The sequence below is a fragment of the Bubalus kerabau genome, chromosome 8, assembly GCF_029407905.1.
Source record: "Bubalus kerabau isolate K-KA32 ecotype Philippines breed swamp buffalo chromosome 8, PCC_UOA_SB_1v2, whole genome shotgun sequence".
Classification (NCBI taxonomy): domain Eukaryota; kingdom Metazoa; phylum Chordata; class Mammalia; order Artiodactyla; family Bovidae; genus Bubalus; species Bubalus kerabau.
This window is the reverse complement of record NC_073631.1, coordinates 85,191,897-85,216,762: the sequence shown is the minus strand read 5'-3', so window position 1 is coordinate 85,216,762 and position 24,866 is coordinate 85,191,897. Positions and strand designations below refer to the sequence as shown.

Sequence of the window (24,866 nt, the reverse complement as noted above, 5' to 3'; positions counted from 1 at the left end):
TATAATCCCATGCTCCATTTCTCACACCAATCAATCTCATAACAAGGTACATTACCATTTCAGTTACTAGTTGCGACAATTTGTTTATTAAAATTAATAGATGTAAAGAACCAATTTAAGTTTCAATAAATGATTCACAATGTTCTACCCACCAGGTTAAATACTTTTTGTGTGATGCATTTTGATTTAAAAAACCTATCTGCTGATTTCTCCCAATGACTGGTTTTCATGTCAACAAAGCTGAAAAAAAAATTCTCCTTGTGGTAGATGTCCCAGAAGGTGCATTTAAAATTAATTCCTCATTCAACATAAACCATGTATAGGTTTATTTTAAATAGGCTCAGATATCTGTCAGTCTTTCTGGTTTGTTAAAATTAATTCAGCTAACACATTCAAGGCCTCCTAATTGTGATATCTGGAAGACCTGAGCCAGATCTAAATGGACATCACTTAGAAGGCAGGTTTACTAACACTGGTAACAAAATCATAAGGACAGAAGTGACGCTAATTAACAATTAGTTATCACATGCCATGACCCAGGCACAGCTCATGTAATTTACAGGCAATTTAAAGAAACACACTATAGGCAGAATCAGTCTTAGCTTCACTATTCAGTTGCATTCATGAATAACAAAAGGTCACTGGAACCCTTTACTTAGTAGAAAGCAGACCTCACTACACTTCAATTTCCATTTGGTGCTCTTCTCTTTCCTTGCTATCCCCATTTAGCCTGATGTTTTCCCTCTTGTTATTCTCTTCTTGCTGTGCAAGTTTAATCTTGAAAGGTTAGGCTAACAATTTGATGCTTCTATTGCAAAGGTTTTTGTACAACCCAATAAACTCCTACAAAAAGGTGGAATAAACTTCCAAAAAAACAATATACCAAGAACCTATTCAAAGCAGGGTTTAAAAAATATGTATCTCCATGAAGCAGAACAGCTTGTTTCCAGCTTTATAAACAAAGTTTTCCACAGCACATTATACCTGGTCCACAAATAGGAAAGACCTTTTTTCTGTATTGTTAATACCTCAATTTCCTTTTCCTACACCACTGATTCTACCCAGAAATAAATCTATGGTGTGTTAAGCCACTATAATTTTGGAACTGTTTGTTACTGCAGCATCCTGCCTAATATAGGACTGCAGTCAATATTAAATAATCCATGTAAATCAAGGAGCACGACACATGGAAGTCACAAGTGAACTTGAAAAAAAAATGGAAGCGACTGATGATTCTTCATGATTTAAATACTGCCTTCCATTTAAATGTCTAAGAACAAAATGAATCAGGTGTTGGAATTATCTGGCAAAGATTTTTAAAGCAGCCATCATAAAAGTGCTGCTGCTGCTGCTGCTGCTAAGTCACTTCAGTCGTGTCCGACTCTGTGTGACCCCAGAGATGGCAGCCCACCAGGCTCCCTCGTCCCTGGGATTCTCCAGGCAAGAACACTGGAGTGGATTGCCATTTCCTTCTCCAATGCATGAAAGTGAAAAGTGAAAGTGAAGTCGTGCAGTCGTGTCCCACTCTTTGCAACCCCATGGACTGCAGCCTACCAGGCTTCTCCGTCCATGGGATTTTCCAGGCAAGAGTACTGGAGTGGCGTGCCATTGCCTTCTCCCATAAAAGTGCTTCAACAAGCAATTACAAATTCTCTTGAAACAAATGGAATGACAGACTCTTTGAGCAAAGAAACAACCTATTTTTAAAAATGAGAATTTTAGAACTGGAAAATATAATACCCAAAAGAAATAACTCAATGTTTGGGTTCAACAGCAAAGATGACAGGATAAAACTAATGAACTTAGGGATCAATCAACAGAACTTACCCAATCTGAACAAAACAGAGAAAACAGACTGAAGAAAATGAATGGTCTCAGGGCTCTGTGAACAATAACAAAAGGACTAACATTCATATTACCAAAGGCCCAGAAGGAGAAGAGAATAAAACTGAAAAAGTATTTGAAGAAATAATGACTGAACTGTTTCCAAATTCGGTGAAGGACATAAACCTACAGATTCAATTAGCTAAACCAATTTCAAAGAAGAGCAGTCAAAGAAATCCACTCTAAGAGACATCCTAATTAAATTTCTAAATACTAAGGTTAAAAAATAAATCTTGCAAGCAGCACGGGAAACATGACACATGACGTATGGGGGAGCACCAATTCAAACAACAGATTTCTCATTTGAAATGACAGAGGCCAGAAGGCAGTGGCACATAATTTCTCAAGTTCTAAAAGTAAACAACTATCAACCACAAATGCTATATCTGATGAAAATATCCCCCCAAAATGAAAGGGAACTAAAGACATTCTCAGATGAAGAAAGACTAAAAGAATTTATGTCATGCAAATCTATCCCTAAAGAATGGGCTAAAGAAAGTTTTCTAAATAGGAAGGAATAGAAGATAGAAGTTAACAGAAAAAAGTTTAAAACTTTAAAAAGAAAACATAAAAATGGGTGAGAGTAGGAGTAAATATAGTAGATTATCACTCTTTTCATAAGCTTCTTAAAGCATATTTGATATTTGAATTAAAATGTCTAATACCAACTGATAAGCTCAGTGAACATGAAACATATTTAAGACAACCATACTTAAAAAAATGGGAAGCAAGGTTTCCACATATGACTAGAAATATTACAATGTTGAGGACACCAGCAGACTGTGAGCAGTTACATATGCACATTTTAACACAAAGAGCAACCATTAAGAAAATCACACAAAGTAATGTACTCAAAAATACTGTTATAAATAAATCAATGCAGAATTTCAGGAAAATGTTCAAGCAACTCACTGACAGGGAAGAAAAGAGAAACAAGAGGAAGTGAAAAACAGGAACAAACAGAAAACAAAAAATGGCAATCTTAAGCCCTGATGTGTCAATAATTGCCTTCAACGTGAATGTTCTCACCATGCCAGGGAAAAGACAAGAGTGGCAGAGTAGGAGAAAGTCAATCTCAAAAGATAAACACACTGTATGGTTCCATCCGTATAATACACTTGAAATGACAAAAATACAGAGATGGAGAATAGAACGGTGGCTGCCAGGCATCGGGGCAGGGGAGGGAGTGGCTGTGACTTACAAGGGAACTTGTTTTTCTCCCTGTGATGAATGGTTCTATATCATGACAGCATCTTCACATGTGATAAAAGTGCACACAATCAAATATACACTTATACACATGAATGTACAAAAAACTGGTAAAATCTGATTAAGGTTTGCAAGACTGCACCAATATCAGTCTCATAGCATATCACATCTGATTGTGCAATATTAGTTACCCAAGATGTTAGCATTTCGGAACTAGGTAGGTGGTACAAAGAATCTCTCTGTATCACTTCTTATTTTGGCAAGTGAATCTACAATTATCTCAGAATTTAACACTTTAAAAAAAAAATCTCAGGAAAAAAAAAATGTTTATTCGAGTATAAACTATTCTGGCCTTACATAAAATCTTGAAATAACAGAGGCCAAGAAATAAACCAAAGTTTTCCTCTAATTCCCCTGTCTGAGTTTGAGGTAGGGAAGAAAGGACACAGTTTTATGTCAGGTTCCATACCTTTGCAACCAAAAAGTTCTATAACAGCAACTGCTATAGACTTTTCTAACATGTACAGACATTAACATGTTTTGTTAAAAAGGAATACTTGTATTGTTTTGTTAAGTACATAAAGTAATGCATAAGCACATAAGTGTTAGTCGCTCAGTCATGTGTGACTCTTTAGAACCCCATGGACTGACTGTAGCTTGCCAGGCTCTTCTGTCCATGAAATTCTCCAGGCAAGAATACTGGAGTGGATAGCCATTCCCTTCTCCAGGGATCTTCCTGACCCAAGGATCAAACCTAGGTCTTCTGCACTGCAGCCAGATTCTTTACCATCTGAGCCATCAGGGAAGCCCCATAGGTAATGCATATTTGTTATAAAAAATTTTAAAAAATGAAGACAGATTAAAATAGTAAATGAGAGTCACATGACCCAGCAAATATCATACTTGCACTTTGGAAGTTGAAGAGAAACTGGATTATACTCTAAATCAGGAATCAGCAAACTACAGTCCATGGCCAAATCCAGCCAGATGCCTGGTTTTGTACAATCTACAAACTAAGAAGGGCTTTTACATTTTTATATGGTTACATACCTACATAATATCTTCAATATTGTCTCTTGGATTACAAAGCTTTAAGTATTTACTATCTAAACAATGAGCAAAAGAGCTTGCCAACTATCCCACATGGTATTTTTGTAAAAAGCTTTTCTAAATTATAAAGATAATACAATTCCTTATTTCTAGATATTTAGCCTGTTTCCAAATTTTCATAATTCAAAGTTGTAATGAACATTCTTGAAGCTAAATTTTTGATATACTTTGATATATAATTGATATAAGGGATGTAACTCATAATTAACATTATTTTATATATGTTTATTATTCTAAAATAATTTATATTTTATGACAAAACAGGAATTTTATCAAAATTATTAATGTCACACATACATTAGCTAGACAATCCTCTCATCTCCAGAATAAAAAATAAGTTCAAAGATTCTGAAATCAGTATCTTACCCCACTAGTTGAATAAACCAAAATCTGTAACATCATCCAAAATATCATACCTATACGACAGTAGCCATCCATCCCTAAAAACTGAAAAGGTCTTTGAGCTTCAAGATGAGAATGAAATCTTTTTGAAGATAATATACTTTTCTGTTATACTTTACAAGAGAAACACTGTCTAAAAAATAGTCTGGTTCATCATATCAACGTGGAAAAAACAGATGACTGTATATTAAAAACAAAAAAAATCCTAGATATGAGGATCAGTTTATTTATCCTCCAAATTTTCCATTAATTATTAACATGATCACAAGACCCCTAACTATGTAGCTTATTAAATAAACATTACTTCCTATCTTGGTTGTAACCTGGCTTTGCATTTCTACTTTAAGTGTAAAGAACAAGTTAAAATTCTTAAAGATTGACATCTTGACATATATACCACTTTCAATTATTTTAATTATACTCCACACCTCAAATTCATTTCATTTGGCTGCAGTTTTCAAGATTAGTGAAAAATATACTGATAGTTCTGAGTATTCAGTGTTATTTTCTCAAACACATTAAAATAAGAACTTTGAAGAAAACCCAAGAGAAACCTGCATTACATTGGATTTGGCAAAGATTTCTCAGATATGACACCAAGAGCACAAGAAACAAAAGTAAAAAAGGATAACTGGATTACATCCAAATTAAAAATGCCTATATATCAAAAGATAGACTCAAGAGAATGAAACAGCAACCAACCTATGGAATGGGAGGAAATATTTAAATATCTGCATATTGTATAATTAAAAAGGGATACACATATTAATATATATTCTTTATATATTACCAATATCTTTTATATGCAGAGAGATGGATGTAGGTAGGGCTTTCCAGGTGGTGCTGTGGTACAGAATGCAGGAGACACAAGAGACCAAGGTTCGATCCCTGTGTCGGGAAGATCACCTGGAGTATGAAATGGCAATCCACTCCAATATTCTTGCCTGGAAAATCCCATGGACAGAGGAACCTGGAAGGCTACCATCCATGGGGCTGCAGAGAGTCAGGTGTGACTGAGCGTGCGCGTGCACACACACACACACACACACACACACACAGATACAGGTAAATCACTTATAACTCCACAAATCTATACCAACCTACCTAGCTAGCTATCCATCTATCCATCCATCCTATCCACAGGTTGTTGAGTTACATTTATAGCTACTGAATAAGGCATTAATATCCCCATCTGATATCCATATCTACACCTGAAAAGGGTTAATATTCAGAATATATAAGGAATTCAACTCAACAAACAAAATCAAACAACTCTATCAGAAAATGGGCAAAGAACCTGGATATATCTCCAAAGATACACAAATGGCCCACAAGCATATGAAAAGATGCTTAACATCACTGATTTTTGGGGAAATGCAAATCAAACAACAATAAGATATCTCCTCACACCTGTCAGGATAGCTACTATCAAAAACAAAAAGGAAAATATGTGTTGGTGAAGAAAAGTTCCAAAAACAGGTTGCCCAACAATGTGAATAAACTTAATGATACTGAACTGTATACTTAAAAATGGTTAAGATGGTATATTTTGTCTTATGTATATTTTACAACTAAAAATTTAAAGTTAATAAAAGAACTTCAGAATAACCTAACACTGTAGTTTTCCTATAATGTGCAAGTCCAGTTTATATGAAATGCAGCATTTCATAAAGTGGTAGAAAAATAAATTACTACACTACATGGTTGAAAACACTAAGTATAAGTATTGTTCACAAAAATGGAAATCACCTGAGCACTTAAACATGCTTATTCATAAAGGAAACGCCTATATGTACAAAAAGAGAAAGCTTAATTAGTAGTCACAAAACCAAATAGGGGGGACTTCGCTGGTGGTCCAGTGGTTAAGACTTTGCATTCCAATGCAGGGGATGCAGGTTCGATCCCTGGTAGGGAAGCTAAGATCCCACATGCCTTCCGGCAGAAAAAACAATAATATAAAACAAGCAATATTGTAACAGATTCAATAAAGACTCATAAAAAACATCTTTACAAAAAAAAAACCCTAATGGGAAGAAGGGACAGAGGCAGAAAAGGAAGAATAAGGATTCTCTGGGAATCATGTGGTATGTCAATACCAATATCAATCTTAAAAGTGGAAAGTGGTTCAAACTGAGTGAGAAATCCAAGAAAATCTTCTCCAAAGACTGGATTGCAAGCCAACTCACTATAGCTACAATGACTTCATTCAGCTCTACCACCAGCCTAACTATTCTGCTGGTGCATAAACTCACTAGAATCGCTAATATCTGGGATGGTAACCACTTTCCTAGAGCCAGTGTGGGAAGACTCTCCAAGCCCTCAGGTTGAAGCACCAGGCTGTAAAGTCAGCCACCAGCACCATAGCTAAAATAGAAGCTGGAGATCGCTAATATTCCCAGAGTGCTTCCCATGTGCTAAATGCCAAATATGATGCTTTGCAAACATCAATCTTCTCTAATCCTCACAATAACCATACGAGGTTAGCAGTCACTCCCATTTTTCGTATCAAGAAGCCGAAGAATGGAAGAATTGATGCAATGCCCAAAGTAACACAGCAAGTATGAAGCACTGCTGAGAGATGAACCCGAGGTACCATCCTGAGAAGGCACCATGGCTGGAAGGCAAGATGACCAAAAGAACCCAGAGTCTGGGGACCAGAATCTGAACCCATTTCTCCCACAAAGCAGCTATGACATCAGACTGTCAGGTTACTTTTTGGGCCTCAGTTTTCTCAACATTAAAATACCTTTTCTTTCCATTTCATTCTTGAAATATCATTAACTTTATTCCTTAACTTCCTAGTTTTTGGTTCATTTCTATTTTGAGATTTTTAAATTTCTGGTTTAAGATAGTTTTTTGTGTGTGCTTGTTTGTTTCAAGATATTCAGCTTATGATGGAGTGTTATGTTGGTGTTCTCTTGAAAAATTTTTGATTCTCACTACTTTTTTATCCTGTAAGCAGTTTTGTATGGATGCTATGATTTCAGATCGTTTTTAATCGTTTGATCAGATGTTCCTGGACAGCATAAACAGGTGCTCCCAGGGAGAGGTGAGGTGTTTGGGTGTTTTACTAGGTTTCTTAGTTACACTGGTAAGGAAGGGCATTTTGTTTGTTGTTAAATTTGGGGCATGGCCCATGATGTGTGGGGCATGTGAGATCTCGGTGCCTCGAGCAGGGATCAAACTTGTGCCCTCTGCATGCGAAGTGCTGAGTCTTAACCACTGGTCCACCAAGGAAGTCCCACATTTTCTTTAATAAGTGGCATCCTTTTTCTGATGGTGTGGAGAAAGAGGTAAATCTCCTGATTGTACAATATTGTTTGTTTCTGACACCTTGATATCGCTGCTTTTTCCTTTTCCCTGTACCAACAGACCTCCAGGGAATGCCTCCCCCTTATCTGCAGAAGTGGCCCCATCCCAATACTGTACTTTTGGTATTTCACAAATTTTCAAACTCCTTCCTTTAAATTCTCAACAATCAGTTCTCAGATCCACCAGGCTCAGACCTGTACTCACAACTTCCCTACTTGGGATTGGGCATGACTTCCCCTTGTTTTGTGCCACCACTGACTGGGGCTTGGCCACACTCCCCTCATTTCCATCCATCTGATCCTCGGCTCCAGTCAATCCAAAGCTGGTTCTGTTGGTTTCAAATATTTATTTCCCCACTTATTTTGAAGTTTACAGTGCTCCCTGTTGCCTAATTATGCTGGAGGCATGGCTTACGGATTCTTTTGTTTGCTCTCTTTCTGGATCATTTCCTATCTGAAAGACGGGTGGAAAGATTTAGATGGATGCAGCTGCCAACATCCTGTTCACCCTGGAAATGAAATTCCTGGACAGGGCTCCAACACTGTAGGACTCTGAACCAGTGATCCTCAGAACACAAGGTTCTCAGTTAAGTAGAGTTCTCCGAAAGTAAAAACGGTGCTCTGAAATGCTTTCAATGCATTATTGAAAATCAACAATTATTATATCCTATCTATAAGTAATTTCAGTTACACTTTACCAGGATTAAAACAGCATCACAGATCTTTAGTAGTGAAAATGTTAGGAACTACAACTCTATAGAAAAACTACAAATGTATGATGGCATAATATGGAAGATGTTCTCTAGAGGAATATGTATAAGACCACCTTTTCTCCCCAAAGCATAAAGGAGACTATCTGTAATATCAGTCCAAATTTAATAGATTATATTAAATAGCATGTTGGTGTGGATTTCCAAAAAGTTATCACAGATACTTTTATAGTCCTCTGAGCCAAAGGAAATACTATAAAAATAAAAAAATGTTAACTATTATTATTAGTCATCCATAAAACTAATAAGCTAATTGATCAGTGTTATGCTTAAACTTATTTTTTATGCATAGCCTTGAGAAGAAATTTTTTTAAAGGCTTCCTTTATATATTACTTTTTCTCCTTATATATAACCTATTATACAGAGTGAAGTAAGCCAGAAAGAAAAACACCAATACAGTATACTAACACATATATATGGAATTTAGAAAGATGGTAACAATAACCCTGTGTACGAGACAGCAAAAGAGACAGTGATGTATAGATCAGTCCTATGGACTCTGTGGGAGAGGGAGAGGGTGGGGAGATTTGGGAGAATGGCATTGAAACATGTAAAATATCATGTATGAAATGAGTCGCCAGTCCAGGTTCGATGCACGATACTGGATGCTTGGGGCTGGTGCACTGGGACGACCCAGAGGGAGGGTATGGGGAGGGAGGAGGGAGGAGGGTTCAGGATCGGGAGCACGGGTATACCTGTGGTGGATTCATTTCGATGTTTGGCAAAACTAATACAATATTGTAAAGTTTAAAAATAAAATTTAAAAAAAAAAGAAACATAAATGAAAAAAAAATACAATCTTTACTACAACTGAGCTCCCTAACAGTTTTTTAGTAGCTACTTCCCTTTTTATGAAATATCATTTCAATGATTCAGAAATTATACTAAAAAGCACATCATATTCATTAAAAGAACAAAGAATAAATACTGCAGACCCTACAATGGTTATTTTTAAGAATAGGTTTTTAACTGTCAAGATTACTTTGTAAAATTTGGCATGAATTTCCTCACTGCCAACACGCTTAGGATTAAAATATTGTTCAAAATAAGGAAAACACTTTTTGCTCCTTTTCTCGTTTATTTTTTAAATGAATCTATCTAATATTTTAAAAGATGACCAACATATTCCTTTTTTTTTTGTTCTTTTTTTTTTTTGATTTTTTTTTAATTTTATTTTATTTTTAAACTTTACATAACTGTATTAGTTTTGCCAAATATCAAAATGAATCCGCCACAGGTATACATGTGTTCCCCACCCTGAACCCTCCTCCCTCCTCCCTCCCCATTCCATCCCTCTGGGTCGTCCCAGTGCACCAGCCCCAAGCATCCAGTATCGTGCATCGAACCTGGACTGGCAACTCATTTCATACATGATATTTTACATGTTTCAATGCCATTCTCCCAAATCTCCCCACCCTCTCCCTCTCCCACAGAGTCCATAAGACTGTTCTATACATCAGTGTCTCTTTTGCTGTCTCGTACACAGGGTTATTGTTACCATCTTTCTAAATTCCATATATATGCGTTAGTATACTGTATTGGTGTTTTTCTTTCTGGCTTACTTCACTCTGTATAATAGGCTCCAGTTTCATCCACCTCATTAGAACTGATTCAAATGTATTCTTTTTAATGGCTGAATAATACTCCATTGTGTATATGTACCACAGCTTTCTTATCCATTCATCTGCTGATGGACATCTAGGTTGCTTCCATGTCCTGGCTATTATAAACAGTGCTGTGATGAACATTGGGGTACTCGTGTCTCTTTCCCTTCTGGTTTCCTCAGTGTGTATGCCCAGCAGTGGGATTGCTGGATCATAAGGCAGGTCTATTTCCAGTTTTTTAAGGAATCTCCACACTGTTCTCCATAGTGGCTGTACTAGTTTGCATTCCCACCAACAGTGTAAGAGGGTTCCCTTTTCTCCACACCCTCTCCTTTTTGAGGTTTAATCACCTATGACCCTACCTTACCTTCCCAAACCCGGGGAATGTTCCATTTAGCAAGGCATGACCAGCTCAAGATGTTGGCTCAGCTAGAAATTTCCATGCTCTTGAATCACCACCTTACCTCAGACTCATCTGTAGATTCTTCCAGAGATCCAGTTTCCTACAAATCATAGAGTGGGGAAAATGGTTAGAACACATGACAAAAGAAGAAAAAATATTTTCGAGGAGTAAGAGTCCTCACGTCCCTACCACCAATACCTATTTGCCCTTCTTTGGCAGTAATCTTCAACCCCAGTTTGAAGAACTCCACATGGTCTGACTCTTCACAAGACTCCTACAACATCTCCACGCCCTGCAGGGCTAAGATGGTCATCCTGGGTCCACATGGATCTGTCATTCCCAGTGACCTCCCTCAACGGGTCAGCAGCTTAACAAATGACTCCAGGAACTTCTTATGGGAGGACCCAGAAAGTTCTTCCTTCACTGAAGATGGAACTCAGTCTGGCAAAGCAGTCTTTACTGATCTCAGAAGGGAAGAGGCAACTGCCACTTCAAATTGTCCATAAGCCAATTTTTATACAGCAAAGCTCAAAGCTCTTTTTCTATTAATTATTATGCTATTAATCTGGCTGAGTCAAAATGACTGTCTTGCTTAAACAGCTTTTACAAAAGAATTCCCCTAGTGTGGTACCTTATCAGGCACTGCGCAAACAAGCTGTATAATTTACATCCACTCTTTAAACCATTAACCGGAAGACAAATTCTGCCATTTAACACAGTTTCCCTCTTGCTAAACAATGAATCTTGCTGCTCTGGAGAAAACAAAGCAGAAGGGGGGAAAAAATGGACTTGGTCCCGCTAATCTCTCACCTGTCCACTGAAAGAGAGAATCTGCTGATGCCATGCGTCTTCAAAGAGGTCAGCAAAACGAAGATTTACTTAACGTGCTTATAGATATCAATAGCAATAAAAGGTTATCACTAACATGCTGACAGTGAACATAAGCATTTCTCAACCATCCATGAGACATAAAAGGGTGGGGCGGGGGGCCAAGGACATTCACAAGACAAAAAAAAAAAAAAACAGGGGGTAGGACATTTTAGATACAAAGAATAATTTTTTTCAAGACCAAACAAATGAACATTTTAAAGAAAGGTGGATGCACGTTTCACTCAATGCAAATTGGACTGTAGGATAAACAGACACCGGGTGTGTGAAATATTTTAATTTCACATGTCTAAAATCATTAAGAGCCTTGTGGACAGAACAGTCCCTGCTCACAAGTTCATCTGTAAAATGGGGATGAATAGTAGTTGTAATTAAGAATCTGATTGTAGTTACAACATTAACTATAATGAATGTGAACATCTCTATATCCTAATGTAGCCTGTTTGTTTTCAAGATAATCTAAATATTAGAAAGTCCTCATTAACTTAGAGCTATGATCTTTCCACAGCAATGTTTTGTTCTTAGCTCTAACTATGACACATAAAAAATCTAATTCTATTGCTTGCCAGTTCTCCAGACAGTTAATGAAACAGATCAAGCTGACTCTTCTAAATTACTTCTCCCCTACACTAATCATCCCCTGGTTAGTGTACCTGCCCTCCTGATCCTTCTATTTTGGACACAGACACACTCCACTTAATATTAATAGTCACTGTTCTAATGTCTTTACTCAACATCTATAATATATCACTCATGATGCTAAATGTTTCACACGTAGTATCTTGAAATTTCCTAACACCCTCCGAAGTAAAATGCAAAGGCTTAGAGTTTGAACTTAAATGACTTCTAACATCCCTGACAGTTCCTGCATATTAAGTTATTAGCATGAGAGAAACCAGGCTTTGACAGCTGTGCCAATAAGCCACGGCAAGATTCCTATCTCCCACCTCTAGAACTTTCAGGGAACACTTGACTACTCTTTTCCAAAACTGACATTAAATCGAAGGAAACATTTTTTCCTAATGTGCGATCCATTCAAATATACACATGGCATATTAGGACAAACATCTCACTTACATGCGTCATTAAAACAAAAACATAAATCCCCAACCTGCGATTTCAATCCCAAAACTCAAAATCAAATTACACATTTGTTCCCACCAGAAAGCAAGCAGAGGCAGAATCTGTACCTTAAGGCATGCAAATATCAGACATCTGAGTCTTCCAGCCCTCCTGTGGCTGCTGGTATCAACAAAGAACATTTATTTCAGGACACTGAGATACTTAGCATCAGCACCAGCATGAACCTCCCAAACGGACCTGTGGCCTCAAAAAATGACACTTCTACCCACGATGCTATCAAAGCCCTGCATAAGTGCCTTCAGGAACTGGCCTGGTCTGTTACTTATTAGCATCCTTCATTCATCAAGCCCCACTGCTCAATGCTCCAGAGAAAGAGGCTAGAGGAAGATCTAAAGTGAATATACCCAGTGAGGGATCCCAGAAGAAGAAGGCTGAACATAGTGAAATAGTGACTTCCAAACTTTTTATTTTTTTTTTTTAACTTCACATACTCCTGGTGGCTCAGTGGTAAAGAATCTGCCTGCCAGTGAAGGAGACGTGGGTTTGATCCCTGGGTCGGGAAGATCCCCGATGAAGGAAATGACAACCCACTCCAGTATTCTTGCCTGGGAAATCCCATGGACAGAGAAGCCTGGTGGGCTACTGTCCGTAGGGTCACAAAATATCGGACACGACTAAACAAACAACCTTCAAATCATCAAAGTGTAAGTTATAAAACTGTGCTAGCTTCTAAGATAAATATGTCAGACACCACAAGACAAACACTGCAGTATTCCACTTATGAGACAGAAAGCTGAACAGAGGTTACCCAGAGCTGATGTCGGGGGAATGAGAGTTATTGTTTAATGGGTACAGTTCCAGTTTTGTGATGACAGAAAGTTCTAGAAATAGATGGTGGTAATGACTGCACAAAGGTGAATGTACTTAATGCCACTGATTCCTTACACTTAAAAGTGGTTAAAATGGTATATATTATATGTATCTTATCATTATAAAAAAAAAAATGTGCTGCTCTGCTTGAAGCCAAAATGAAGGGCTGGAAAGCATCTAGTGACACAAATGTATAGTTGGACAAGTTCTGGGCAACAGATTGAAATCTAACTAAGCCAACAACTGTTTCATTTTACCTTTCTTTTGAACATCAATCCCTTAAACTTAATCATGTGTCCAAACAGCATTAACTAAAAATCTCACTGCCTTGACAGGTGACCTCTTGAATCTACTCAACCACTGACAGAATCATCTTCCCAAAACACACAGTAGACTGGTCACTGCTCTCCAGCAAGATCACTGAAGCCCACCCCAATCTGGCCCCCAGTACACTTCCAGCCTCACTCCCCACTCTCTGTACAGACCCATGGCCCTCCAGGCACACTGGGTGACGTCTCACCCAGAGATCACATGCTCAAGTCCCTACGTCATTGGGAGCAAGAGTGACTTGCAGTCTGGATGTCAACTGTAGGTGTTTTGTTTGGTCTAGGTAGTGTTTTTAAGACCTTCACATAAAAATCTGTATTTCTGACTTCATAAACTCAGATACACCTGAAATCCACATTTCCACAGAACATAGGTTGGGGCTGAGCAGCTATGGTCCTGGAGACAGAATGCACTTCACCACCAATACCCCAAAAGTCCCAACACCAGGCAGTCCCATTCATGCCCACTTCACATGCCCGCCTTGAGCTCGTGATGCCGGTGCCGAGCCTCCTGAAGCACTTCCTTGCTTAGAAGGCCCTTGGCCCAACTCCGCACACTTCCTAGTGCTCCTCCAACTCTCAGCATGCTCCACAGGACAATTCTCAGGAAGCACCTCCAGGAGGCAGGGACAGTCGGGCTGAGGGCCTTCAATCTTGCTTTAACAACACAGCCTGGACTGTATGTCTTCCATTTCCATGTTGCCAATGCGAGGCTAAAAAAAAAGTTAGAAACTGACTGGCTGTTTCTAAATCCTAAACTTTCCTCACAGCCTAACCTAGCCCTCACCTCACTCACAGAACTGTCTCCAGCAAGTCCAGGCCACAGGGTCTAGATCTGGCCTTCTATGGCCTCTGTTTCTCCTGGTATTAACTGTCTGATCCTAGTAGTTATCCCTTTAAATTCACTGTGGATAAACCCAAAGGCTTTTGCCTGTCTCCAACTATCCTACCCAAAGGATACGATTTAACAGCTGGTTGCTGATGATCACGATGAGAAGAAATAAGGTGCTGTAGAGAGAATGTGGAGAATAGGGGACCCTCTTACACTGCTGGTGGGAATGTAAATTGGTGCAGCCACTATGGAAAACAGTATGGAGGTTCCCCCAAAAATTAAGAGTTGCCATATGATCCAGCAACCCCACTTCTGGGCATATATCTAGAAAAGATGAAAAGCCTAATTTGAAAAGATACATGCATCCCAGTGTTCATAGCAGTACCATTTACCATAGACGAAACAGGAAGCAACCTAAGTGTCCATCAACAGATGAATGGATAAAAGAAGATGGAATACTATTATGCTACTAGTATACAATGGAATACTACTTTGCCATAGAAAAGAATGAAGCAACATGGATGGACCCAGAGATTATCTTACTAAGTGAAATGAGTCAGAAAGAGAAAGACAAATACCATATGAAATCACTTACATGTGGAATCTAAAATATGGCACAAATGAACTAACCAACAAAACAGAATCACAGAGAAAACAGATTTGTGGTTGCTGGGGTATGGGTGGGGTGAGGAAGAATGGACTAGGAATTTGGGATTAGCAGATGCAAACTGTTATATATAGAAGAGATAAACAACAAGTTTCTACTATATAGCACAGGGAACTATAGTATCTTAATGTTAAATGTTTAACCATAATGTTAAAGAATATGAAAAAGAATATATATAAATATATAAATATATATATATATATATATAACTCAATCACTTTGCTGTACAGCAGAAAGTAAAATACTGTAAATCAACTATGGTGCTCAGTCATTCAGTGGTGTCCAATTTTTTGAAACCCCAGGGACCACAAGACTTCTCCGTCCATGAAATTGTCCAGGCAAGAATACTGTCCTGGGCTGCCATTTTCTCCTCCAGGGTATCTTCCAGACCCGGGGATTGAACCCATGTTTCTTGCATTTCCTGCACTGGCAGGTGGATTCTTTACAACTAGCGCCACCTGGGAAGCCTGTAAATCAACTATACTTCAATAAAATAAATCTTAAAAAAAAAAAAATAAATAAGCTGCTAATCCAAGGCAGTAACACTGTACCTCCTCTGTATATTCCTTTCCCACTTGTGAATAAGAGTAAGTGCATTTGCTCCAGCTCATTAGCTCATGGCTACAGGACAGCGACAGAAGGGGGACAGAGGGGTGAGAGCACAAACAAGGACACAGTGATTCACACCAAGTGTTAACCACCTAGCAGCAGCCCCGGGAAGGAGCTAACTGGGTGCTCGGAAGAGCCCCACAACAAGGTCTTTCCACGCACCTCGACCCCTGACCCCACCATCAGGGCCCCGTGACAGCAGCCCGGAAGAAGATACAGCACAGCCAGCCTCAGAGGCCAGGAGGGGTTCAGAAGATGGTCAGCCCAGGAAGAGAAAGATAAGCCAGGACCTCCGAGGTTGTGAAATCCTCACAATTTGGAGGGAATAGTTTGCTAAGCACCATGAAGAGAATTTGGGGGAGAAATGGGAGATTGGAGCCTGAGGAAGACCAGCTCCAAACTCTGCAGGATGAAGAAACAGAGGAGAGACCAGGCCCCAGAGAACCAGACGGGGCTGGAGATGGACGTGAAACACACAACACTTTCTGCCACCTTCCCTCCCGTCCCAACACACCGTGTGCCATGGCTGAGCCTGACGACGGAGTGCGACAGGTTCCAACAGCTGACAAAGGCACGGAAAGAGGAATATTTTGTGTGAATTGTATTTGATATCCTTGTGCACAGAGCTTCCATTACAGAAAGCTTTGGGTCCCGCAAGGACTAGGCTGTCTGAGTAAGATGAATGGGTACCCCGGGAGCTGACAGAAGCGGAAGACGCAGGTTACCAACCTTGTTCAACCCACCAGGCTCAGCGGCTGCACTCATTTCACTCTGCAAATGAAGGAAAGCCTCGAGGACTGCCCCCGCCGGGTGCTTAGTGGCCCCATCCCAAAGACTTTGCATCAGAGCCATCTAAACTCAGTTTGGGGAACTGGCTAATATTTGCTAATCCACTCCATGGTTTGTTTTTTTCTTTTCCATTATGGTTTATTGAATATAGTTATGGATTTTTTTTGAACTGTGGTGTTGGAGAAGACTCTTGAGAGTCCCTTGGACTTCAAGGAGATCCAACCAGTCCATCCTAAAGGAAATCAGTCCTGAATATTCATTGGAAGGACTGATGCTAAAGCCAAAACTCCAATACTTTGGCCACCTGATCCGAAGAACCAACTCATTGAAAAAGACCCTGATGTTGGGAAAGACTGAAGGAGGGAGAAGGGGACGACAGAGGATGAGATGGTTGGATGGCATCGTCAACGTGATGGACATGAGTCTGAGTAGGCTCCGGGAGTTGATGGACAAGGAGGCCTGGCATGCTGCAGTTCATGGAGTCACAAGGAGTTGGACACGAGTGAGTGACTGAACTGAACTGACAGATTTTTCTTTTCCATTATGGATAGTGAAAATAGTTCCCTGTGATATACAGTAGGATATTGTTGTTTATCCTTTCTCTATATAATAGTTTGCATCTGTTAATCTCAAACTCCCAATCCATCCCTCCCCTACTTCTTCCCCCGTGGCAACCACAAATCTGTCCTCTATGTCTTTGAGTCTGTTTCTGTTTCATAGATAAGTTCACTTGTGTCATGTTTCAGATTCCATATATAAGTGGTATCATATGGTATTTGTCTCTTTCTGACTGACTTCATTTAGTATCCACTCCATCTTCACAGATTCTGATGCAGTAGGTATAAATCAGAGTCCAGATTCACAAGGATTTGATAAAGCAAACAAACAAAAAAAACCCACTAAGGAAGATCAAGTTTCTAGAAGAAACAAAGGCGACTGTGACTGAGTAGCCATGAGCAGGGAGCTGCATGAAACACAGAAGCCCACCCGGATCTGATGAGTGGTCTCTCCACAGGGTGGTAACCTGGGAGCCAGGGAGGCTACTAATGATCAGCTGATGTCATCAGCCTCCAGCCAACCAAGCCAGAGGAAGATGGGAGGAGAAACTCACAAGGTACCAAGCTCCTTGGCTGAGCTAATTCATGACTATGCTAAATCACTTCAGTCGTGTCCGACTCTGTGCGACCCCATAGACGGCAGCCCACCAGGCTCCCCCATCCCTGGGATTCTCCAGGCAAGAACACTGGAACGGGTTGCCATTTCCTTCTCCAATGCATGAAAGTGAAAAGTGGAAGTGAAGTCACTCAAGTCGTGTCCGACTCTTCTCAACCCCATGGACTGCAGCCTACCAGACTCCTCCGTCCATGGGATTTTCCAGGCAAGAGTACTGGAGTGGGGTGCCATTGCTTATTACATAATGGTAAAGAATGGGTTTCCTAACGACTTCTCCGATCCTATGCTTTTGCAACTTCTTGTTCAGGGCTTTGCTTTTCCTTTAGTTATTTATTAGTAAGTGAAAGTGAAAAGTGTTAGTTGCTCAGTTGTATCCAACTCTTTGCAACCCCATGGACTGTAGCCTGCCAGGCTCCTGTCTATGGGTGTTTCCAGGCAAGAATACTAGAGTGGGTAGCCATTCCCTTCTCCAAGGGACCTTCCCAACTCAGGGATAAAACCCTGGCCTCCTGCATTGCAGGCAAATTCTTTATGGTCTAAGCCACCAGAGAAGCCCACTTATTAGTAAAGCTGCTTTTAAAAGATCTATCTTGACCAAACTATATGAAGATTGTCTGCACCTTAGCCAATCCAAGTTTGGGTTATAAATCATTGTCCTATTTACAAGCCAATTGTTTCAATCTGGTACTGTAACATACTTTATCTCATTTCACACTCACAAGAATCCTGGGGAGTAAAATCCCCAAGCTACAGGCTTGAAGCAAGAAGCCTGTGACACTCAAATATCTGTCGCCTTGATTTTGACTTTTACACAGGGCACAATCACATGAGGGTAAACCTGCTCACCAGTGTACTATCTCATAATCCTAAAATGCTCTACAGTACAGAGAGAATGTCCCTAATTTCTAAAAGGCAGAGGAAACTCAGTGTAGAAGCTCTCTGATCTGGTCAAAGAATAGATGATCTGAGTGACCAAGTATTTTAATGGACCAGGTTCCCTGCTGGTTGGGAAGAAAGAGAGTACCCAGGGAGTTGACAGAGTAAGGAACGTAGGAAATGTAACCTACAATCCACGTGACTGAAAAGCTTTCAAAACTTTCAGGTAAAACAACAGCACAGATTCTTTGAACCTAGCTTAACAATTTGATGTTTTCAATTCAGAAGGCTATTCTCCCCCTAATAAATCCATGTAAACATTTTATTAAGTACCTAGTACCTGTGTAAGGCACTGGCTCTGTGAGAGATACAGACATGAGTAAACTCTGTGCTCGTTCTTGAGGACTCAGCAATCTGCAGTAGAGCTAAGACAAATACACAAACATACAAACAGCCAGACTTCGGGCAGAATGTCACTCATAAGCACAGTATGGGCAAATAGTGTCAGGCATCTGTGATTACAAAGGTCAACTATAAATCATTTTGGCGAGAGGTAAAATGGCTGGTTAGAGGATTTCCAGGCACAATGCAAGGTATTAGCTCTTTCTGTGAACTAATATATATGTAGTTATTTTTACTAACCACTTTAACCATTCTCAGAATAAACAAAGATTTCCCAATGACTTTTTAAAAAAAGTTCATTCATATCCAAAAAGTGATTTTAATCTTTTTTTTTTTTTTTTTTTTTTGCTGCATGACACAGCTTGCAAATCTTAGTTCCCAGACCAGAGATAGAACCCCTGCCTCCCACTGGAAGCACAGAATCCTAACCACTGGATCGCCAGGATATTCCCCAAAAAGAGATCTTGAGTTTGCTAGTCTGTGAACTGTGTTATATTAACTCAGTATATATATCACTCTCTTGGTTCTTCCTAAAATTAAGAGGGATAAAAGAGCCATCACCAAAAATACAACACTCAGAAAAGTTAAGAGGAGAGGTTGATTTAGAGTAAGTTCTATTTTCTGTTTTTTGGCCAAGCAGCATGTGGGTTCTTAGTTCTCCAACCAAGGATCACACCTGAGCCCCATGCATTGGAAGCTCAGAGTCTTAACTACTAAACTGCCAGGGAAGCCCCTTAAGTAACTTTTTAAAAGGCAGAGTATTTGGGTAAAAAAAAATCATGAGCGTTGGAGACAGAATACTGGAGATTTATTATAGACACAAGCCTGGGCAAGTTACTTAAGGCATATGAATTTCAATGTGCTTATCTGTAAAATTCAATCATTTAACACATACTGAGAACCAAGCACTTTCCCAGTGTCAGGCATACAGCAATGAACAAATCCTTGGCATCATGGAGCTTACATTCCATAGAAAGTATATATAAAAACGAATATAGAAATATATAGAATATAGGGAGGGGAGAAAGGAAATTTAAAAACACAGTATGTCAGATGGTCATAAGCACTAAGGAGAAAATTACACAAAAGGTGGTTTTTAAGAATGGTCAGGGGAGGTCTCACACAGAAAGATAACACCTAGAACAAACACCAGAAACAAAATAACACCAGAAATAAAAACAAAGTGAGAGAAAGTCCTGTTAATATCTGGGGTCCAAAAAAGTGAGCAGCATGAGCAAAGGTCCTGAGGCAGGTACATGCCTAGTTTTTTGAAGGCAGAGTAAGAAAGCCAGGGTAGCTGATGCAGAGTGACAGAAAGGGAAGAGAATAGTGGAAAATGAGGTCTGAGAACAAGAATGGGGAGCAATTGTGATAAGGTGCTATAGGGCAACTAGACTATCCTAAGGACTCTTTTTTTTTTTTTCCAGAGTGCATAGGTAGCCACGTGAAGGTTTGGAACATAGGAGGTGACTGATCTAACTTACGTATCAGAGTAAAATTTACCAACATTTGTAAGGACCAAATGAAACATGAGACGGTTCTTTAAACTGGAAGGTCCTATAAAAACGCAAATCATTCTTACTATATTATGAACTTTCTAAGTGTCTTCTTAATCAAACAGCTTGGCTAAACTCCTACACAAAACCGTAGCAGACACTAGTTAGTAAATACTAGGTTGTAAACACTAAGAACAACTCTCCCTGGTCGTGACACTGTATCTAAGAATGTAGGAGCTTGGCTTTTCGCTTTTAAATGAAACTACCAAAAATTTTTATTTTAGGGACTTCCCTGGTGGTCCAGTGGCTAAGACTCTGCGCTTCCAATGCAGGAAGCCCAGGTTTGAGCCATGGTCAGGGAACTAGATCCCACATACCGAAACTAAGAGTTCACAGGCTGCAATTAAAGATCCCGAGCACCACAGTTAAGACCTAGAGCAGCCACAGAATTGTTTTTAACGGGAGAGATGAATAGTGTGAAAACCAATGTCAAAATCATCAAATCCAGCTGTGAGTCATGCAATTACATGCGCTTAATGAGCATATTCTGCTAAACTGCTTGAAATGGAAAAAGGGGCTCCAGGGGTACAGAGGAGACTCATCTGTTAACATAATGAAGACCCAAAAACTTAATTTCTACCGTGGCGAATTTATTATTTATTGGCATGTGCGAAAATTACACAGGACAATTTTCATTATGTAATTGAAGTATGTTGCAAATGGTACAAAGTAAATTTTTAAAGTAAACTTCCTGTATGATACTAGACAGCGCATCAAGTCACTGCTTACAAGCAATTATGCAAACTGACGGCCCTGTTAATTCCTAAGGAAAAACAGTGCCAAGCTAAAATAACACTGGAAATGGAAATTTAAGGTATTTCCCCAAATTCCGACCTGCCTTTGGGGGGTGGGGGATGTCGGGGATGAGAGGTACTCGATGTTACTTTGTCATTTCATCTAATGTCTGGCTACCACTATTGCCTATATGAAAATAACTACTGCCATTACTAATCTTTCCCTAAACTCCAGTGTCACACTGCTAGCTGTAGGCTAAACACCGCCAGCTGATAATCAGCAACTATCCCACATAACTTTTACTGAGCCAAACTTCTTCTAAGCACTTTAAATTTGCGTTAGACCCAGTCCTTCTTAAATCACCCTTTTGAGGACTGTACTATAATTATCTCCATCTCCACAAACAACTAGCCCAAAGTCACATTTTAAGAAAAAGAACAAGCACTAGAGCCTGAGATTTGTTTGCTCCCTGACTGATGCACTTAACCACTGCCAGATAAAACGGATTTGTAACTAAATGAAACTGATCCAAAATAAAACTCAACAGATAAAACATTGACTTAGCTCTGTAGGCAAATGAAATTGACCCGAAGTAAAACTCATCAGATGCAACACTGACCTAGCCTGGTACCCAAATGAAACAGATCTGAAACAAACCTAAGCGCATCTACTTCGCCTTCCTAGCCCACCTGCAAATCAGCTCTTTCAGTCCTACTTCGAGTGGAAAGGAACTTAAATCTCAGTCACCTGACCTCAAAACTCAAATCAGGTGTGATGGTTCCCAGAAGCGGCCAGTCCCTGAGAGAGCCTAAGCTGCCTTCAAGCCAAAATTTCTCAGAATACAGGCCATAAGGCTAGAGCCAAAGGGAGGGTCGCCCCACAAATGCTGGGGGTGTGTCGAGGCGCTGTCTCCGCCTGAGGTCCAAAAGACTGCATCCCACTTGCCTCTCCGCTCCCCGAAATGAACTTTGGCCATACCCCAGCCCCACGTGAGCCTGCCTGGCCCCGCAGCAGCCCCACTCCTCCGCAGCAACATCACTTCACGCCGCCATCGCCCCACCCTCGCCTCCCCTTCCCCTGCCTAGGAACTGCAGCCCTTACCTGCTCCTCTGCTTCCGCCATGGCGCAGCCGGGGAGTCACCTGACCCACCCGGAAATGAGAGAAAACAAGACCCTGGAACCCAGGGCATTCTGGGAAATGTAGTTTTAGCGTCATCTGAGCCGAGAAATTTATTTTAGCTGATGAACCTGCTGGACTACATTTCGGCTTCCGAGTCTCCAGGTTAAATGGAATTGTGCTTTGGGCAATCCAGACATAACCATTGTTAATGCTACGATTTATTTCATCGTTGATCTTATCGTTTCCGTCATTACTATAGTTGAAGAAAAGTTGCAAGGCTTTAGGTAGCCTGGAGTTAAAACTCCCCTCCAGGTCCTCCCCACCATTTTATGCAAATTATCACCGGAAGAAAAAATGGACATTAGGCTGATTACGCCCAGCTCCCAGCCCGTCCAGTCTCTGACGATCTCCAGAATTCCTTGCCCAGCCATTTAAGAGATAACTACTCCAAACAACCTTGCAGAACAACAGGCCCCTTTAAGACAGTAACTTTCCGCATACATGCCTATATATACTTACTCATTTCTTAGGTTAGTGCAGAAGCTCGTTAACCTGACTGCTGCCCCTTCTCGTGTCATTAAAGGTGATCTGTTCCTGTAAAGTTCTGGTCTCCTTATTTTTCTGAACCTCGCCTTCTCTAACTCCCTTACCCTACAACAGTATTTTATATTTGCTGTATATCAGATCCTGAGCGTAGAGTTTTGCGTGCAGTGTCTCATTTAATCCTCCCAGCAATCTTTACTGTTATCCCCATTTTATAGAGGGGAACACCTTGGCTCAAAGGTCACACAGTCAAGGAAAGAACTAGGGTTTGAACTTGGCTTTGTCTGATGCCAAAGACTCTGTGATTACCAAATCCTGCTTCATCTAAAGGTGTCCTTGCTTAAAAAAAAAAAAAAAAAAAAGTATATTATATGAATACAAAGCAGTTTTTGAAATAAAGAACCAGAGACAATTTATGCTCCAAAAATATTTAGCTCCTACTCTTTGCTGCTACTTTTAAGTTGTTCTCTTCTGGCACCTGGACATGCTAACTTTTAAACAATATCCATTGTTTAATTATTTAAGTTTTCACTGAGTATATTCCTTGGGTAAATATTCAAGATAGAATATAAATCTGTCCTTGGTAAAATCTGTAAAACCACTGTATTAATTCCATCCTTTAGAATGAATGATCCCCTCTCCATTTTTCTGGACATTATGAAGGCTCCTTCCTAATCCTCAAAATCTGCAGTATCCTGTCCAAAGATGGGCATTTCCTTCTTTCCTCTCATCTCCAGGAGGTAGGAACTACTAGAGGGCATCACAAATGACAGCACCTGCTGGGTGCCCAGTACTTGTTGACTCTTGTGCTGCATGAACTCTGACCTAGTAGGAAGTCATGGACTCAGCACTCGGTTGCCTCCCAGATCTCTCCCTGTAACCTGCTCAACCCATGATTCCTCAACACCCAGGTTGACATCATCTGAGACACTTACCTTCTCCCCTGTGCCAAAAGAGCCTTAGTTCCACTTTCTTCCTCCAAATTTTGTGGGGGTCCCTCTTCTATTTTGCTGATCACTTAGTCACAGGGAATAAAAACACACCAACACCATGGTATCTAGGTATATGTAGCCAAGCACTCCATACCCTAAGTATCAACATTTCCAGTTTGATACGTTTCTAAAATCTTTCACAAAACTTCCCAGGACCAAACATTCATTACTCATGATGGACTTTCAGTCCCACAAGGATCCTTATACCAACTGAAGAGGCTGTGGAAGCCCCCATTAGAGTCATCACAGAAAAAAGAAATAAGCCTAGACCACTACCATTCTGACTTTCCTCACACACTGTAATTGTTCCTTCTCCATTAGGACATAGACCCACCCATAAACTTCTAGGGCTACACCCTCTCCAAATTGGCAATCTCTTCTGCTTTAAAAAAAAAAAAAAAAAAAAAACTTTTTATTATATATTGGCTGCTGCTGCTGCTAAGTCACTTCAGTCATGTCCGACTCTGTGAGACCCCATAGATGGCACCCACTAGGCTCCTCTGTCCCTGGGATTCTCCAGGCAAGAATACTGGAGTGGGTTGCCATTTCCTTCTCCAATGCATGAAAGTGAAAAGTGAAAGTGAAGTCACTCGGTCGTGGCACTCTTAGCGACCCCATGGACTGCAGCCTACCAGGCTCCTCCGTCCATGGGATTTTGCAGGCAAGAGGACTGGAGTGGAGTGCCATTGCCTTCTCCGATTATATATTGGA

At 40.0% G+C, this 24,866-nt stretch overlaps 1 protein-coding gene across 5 annotated transcripts in view; it reads right to left on the bottom strand.

Moving 5' to 3' along the window:
• Window positions 1-22,824, bottom strand: part of VPS41 (VPS41 subunit of HOPS complex) — a 211,604-nt gene extending 188,780 nt beyond the window's left edge. For 3 of the 5 annotated variants that reach the window (XM_055590764.1, XM_055590768.1, XM_055590766.1), the window contains exons 1-2: window positions 12,773-12,859; window positions 10,756-10,794 (exon numbers count right to left, since the gene is read on the bottom strand). In XM_055590764.1, coding sequence (XP_055446739.1) covers window positions 10,756-10,794; window positions 12,773-12,844 — 111 coding nt within the window. In that variant the 5' untranslated portion in view covers window positions 12,845-12,859. Of the gene's footprint in view, window positions 1-10,755; window positions 10,795-12,772; window positions 12,860-22,157; window positions 22,181-22,601 lie in introns of those variants that run through there. The other 2 variants (XM_055590765.1, XM_055590767.1) reach the window with 2 other exon arrangements.
• Between the last annotated feature and the right edge of the window lie 2,042 nt (window positions 22,825-24,866).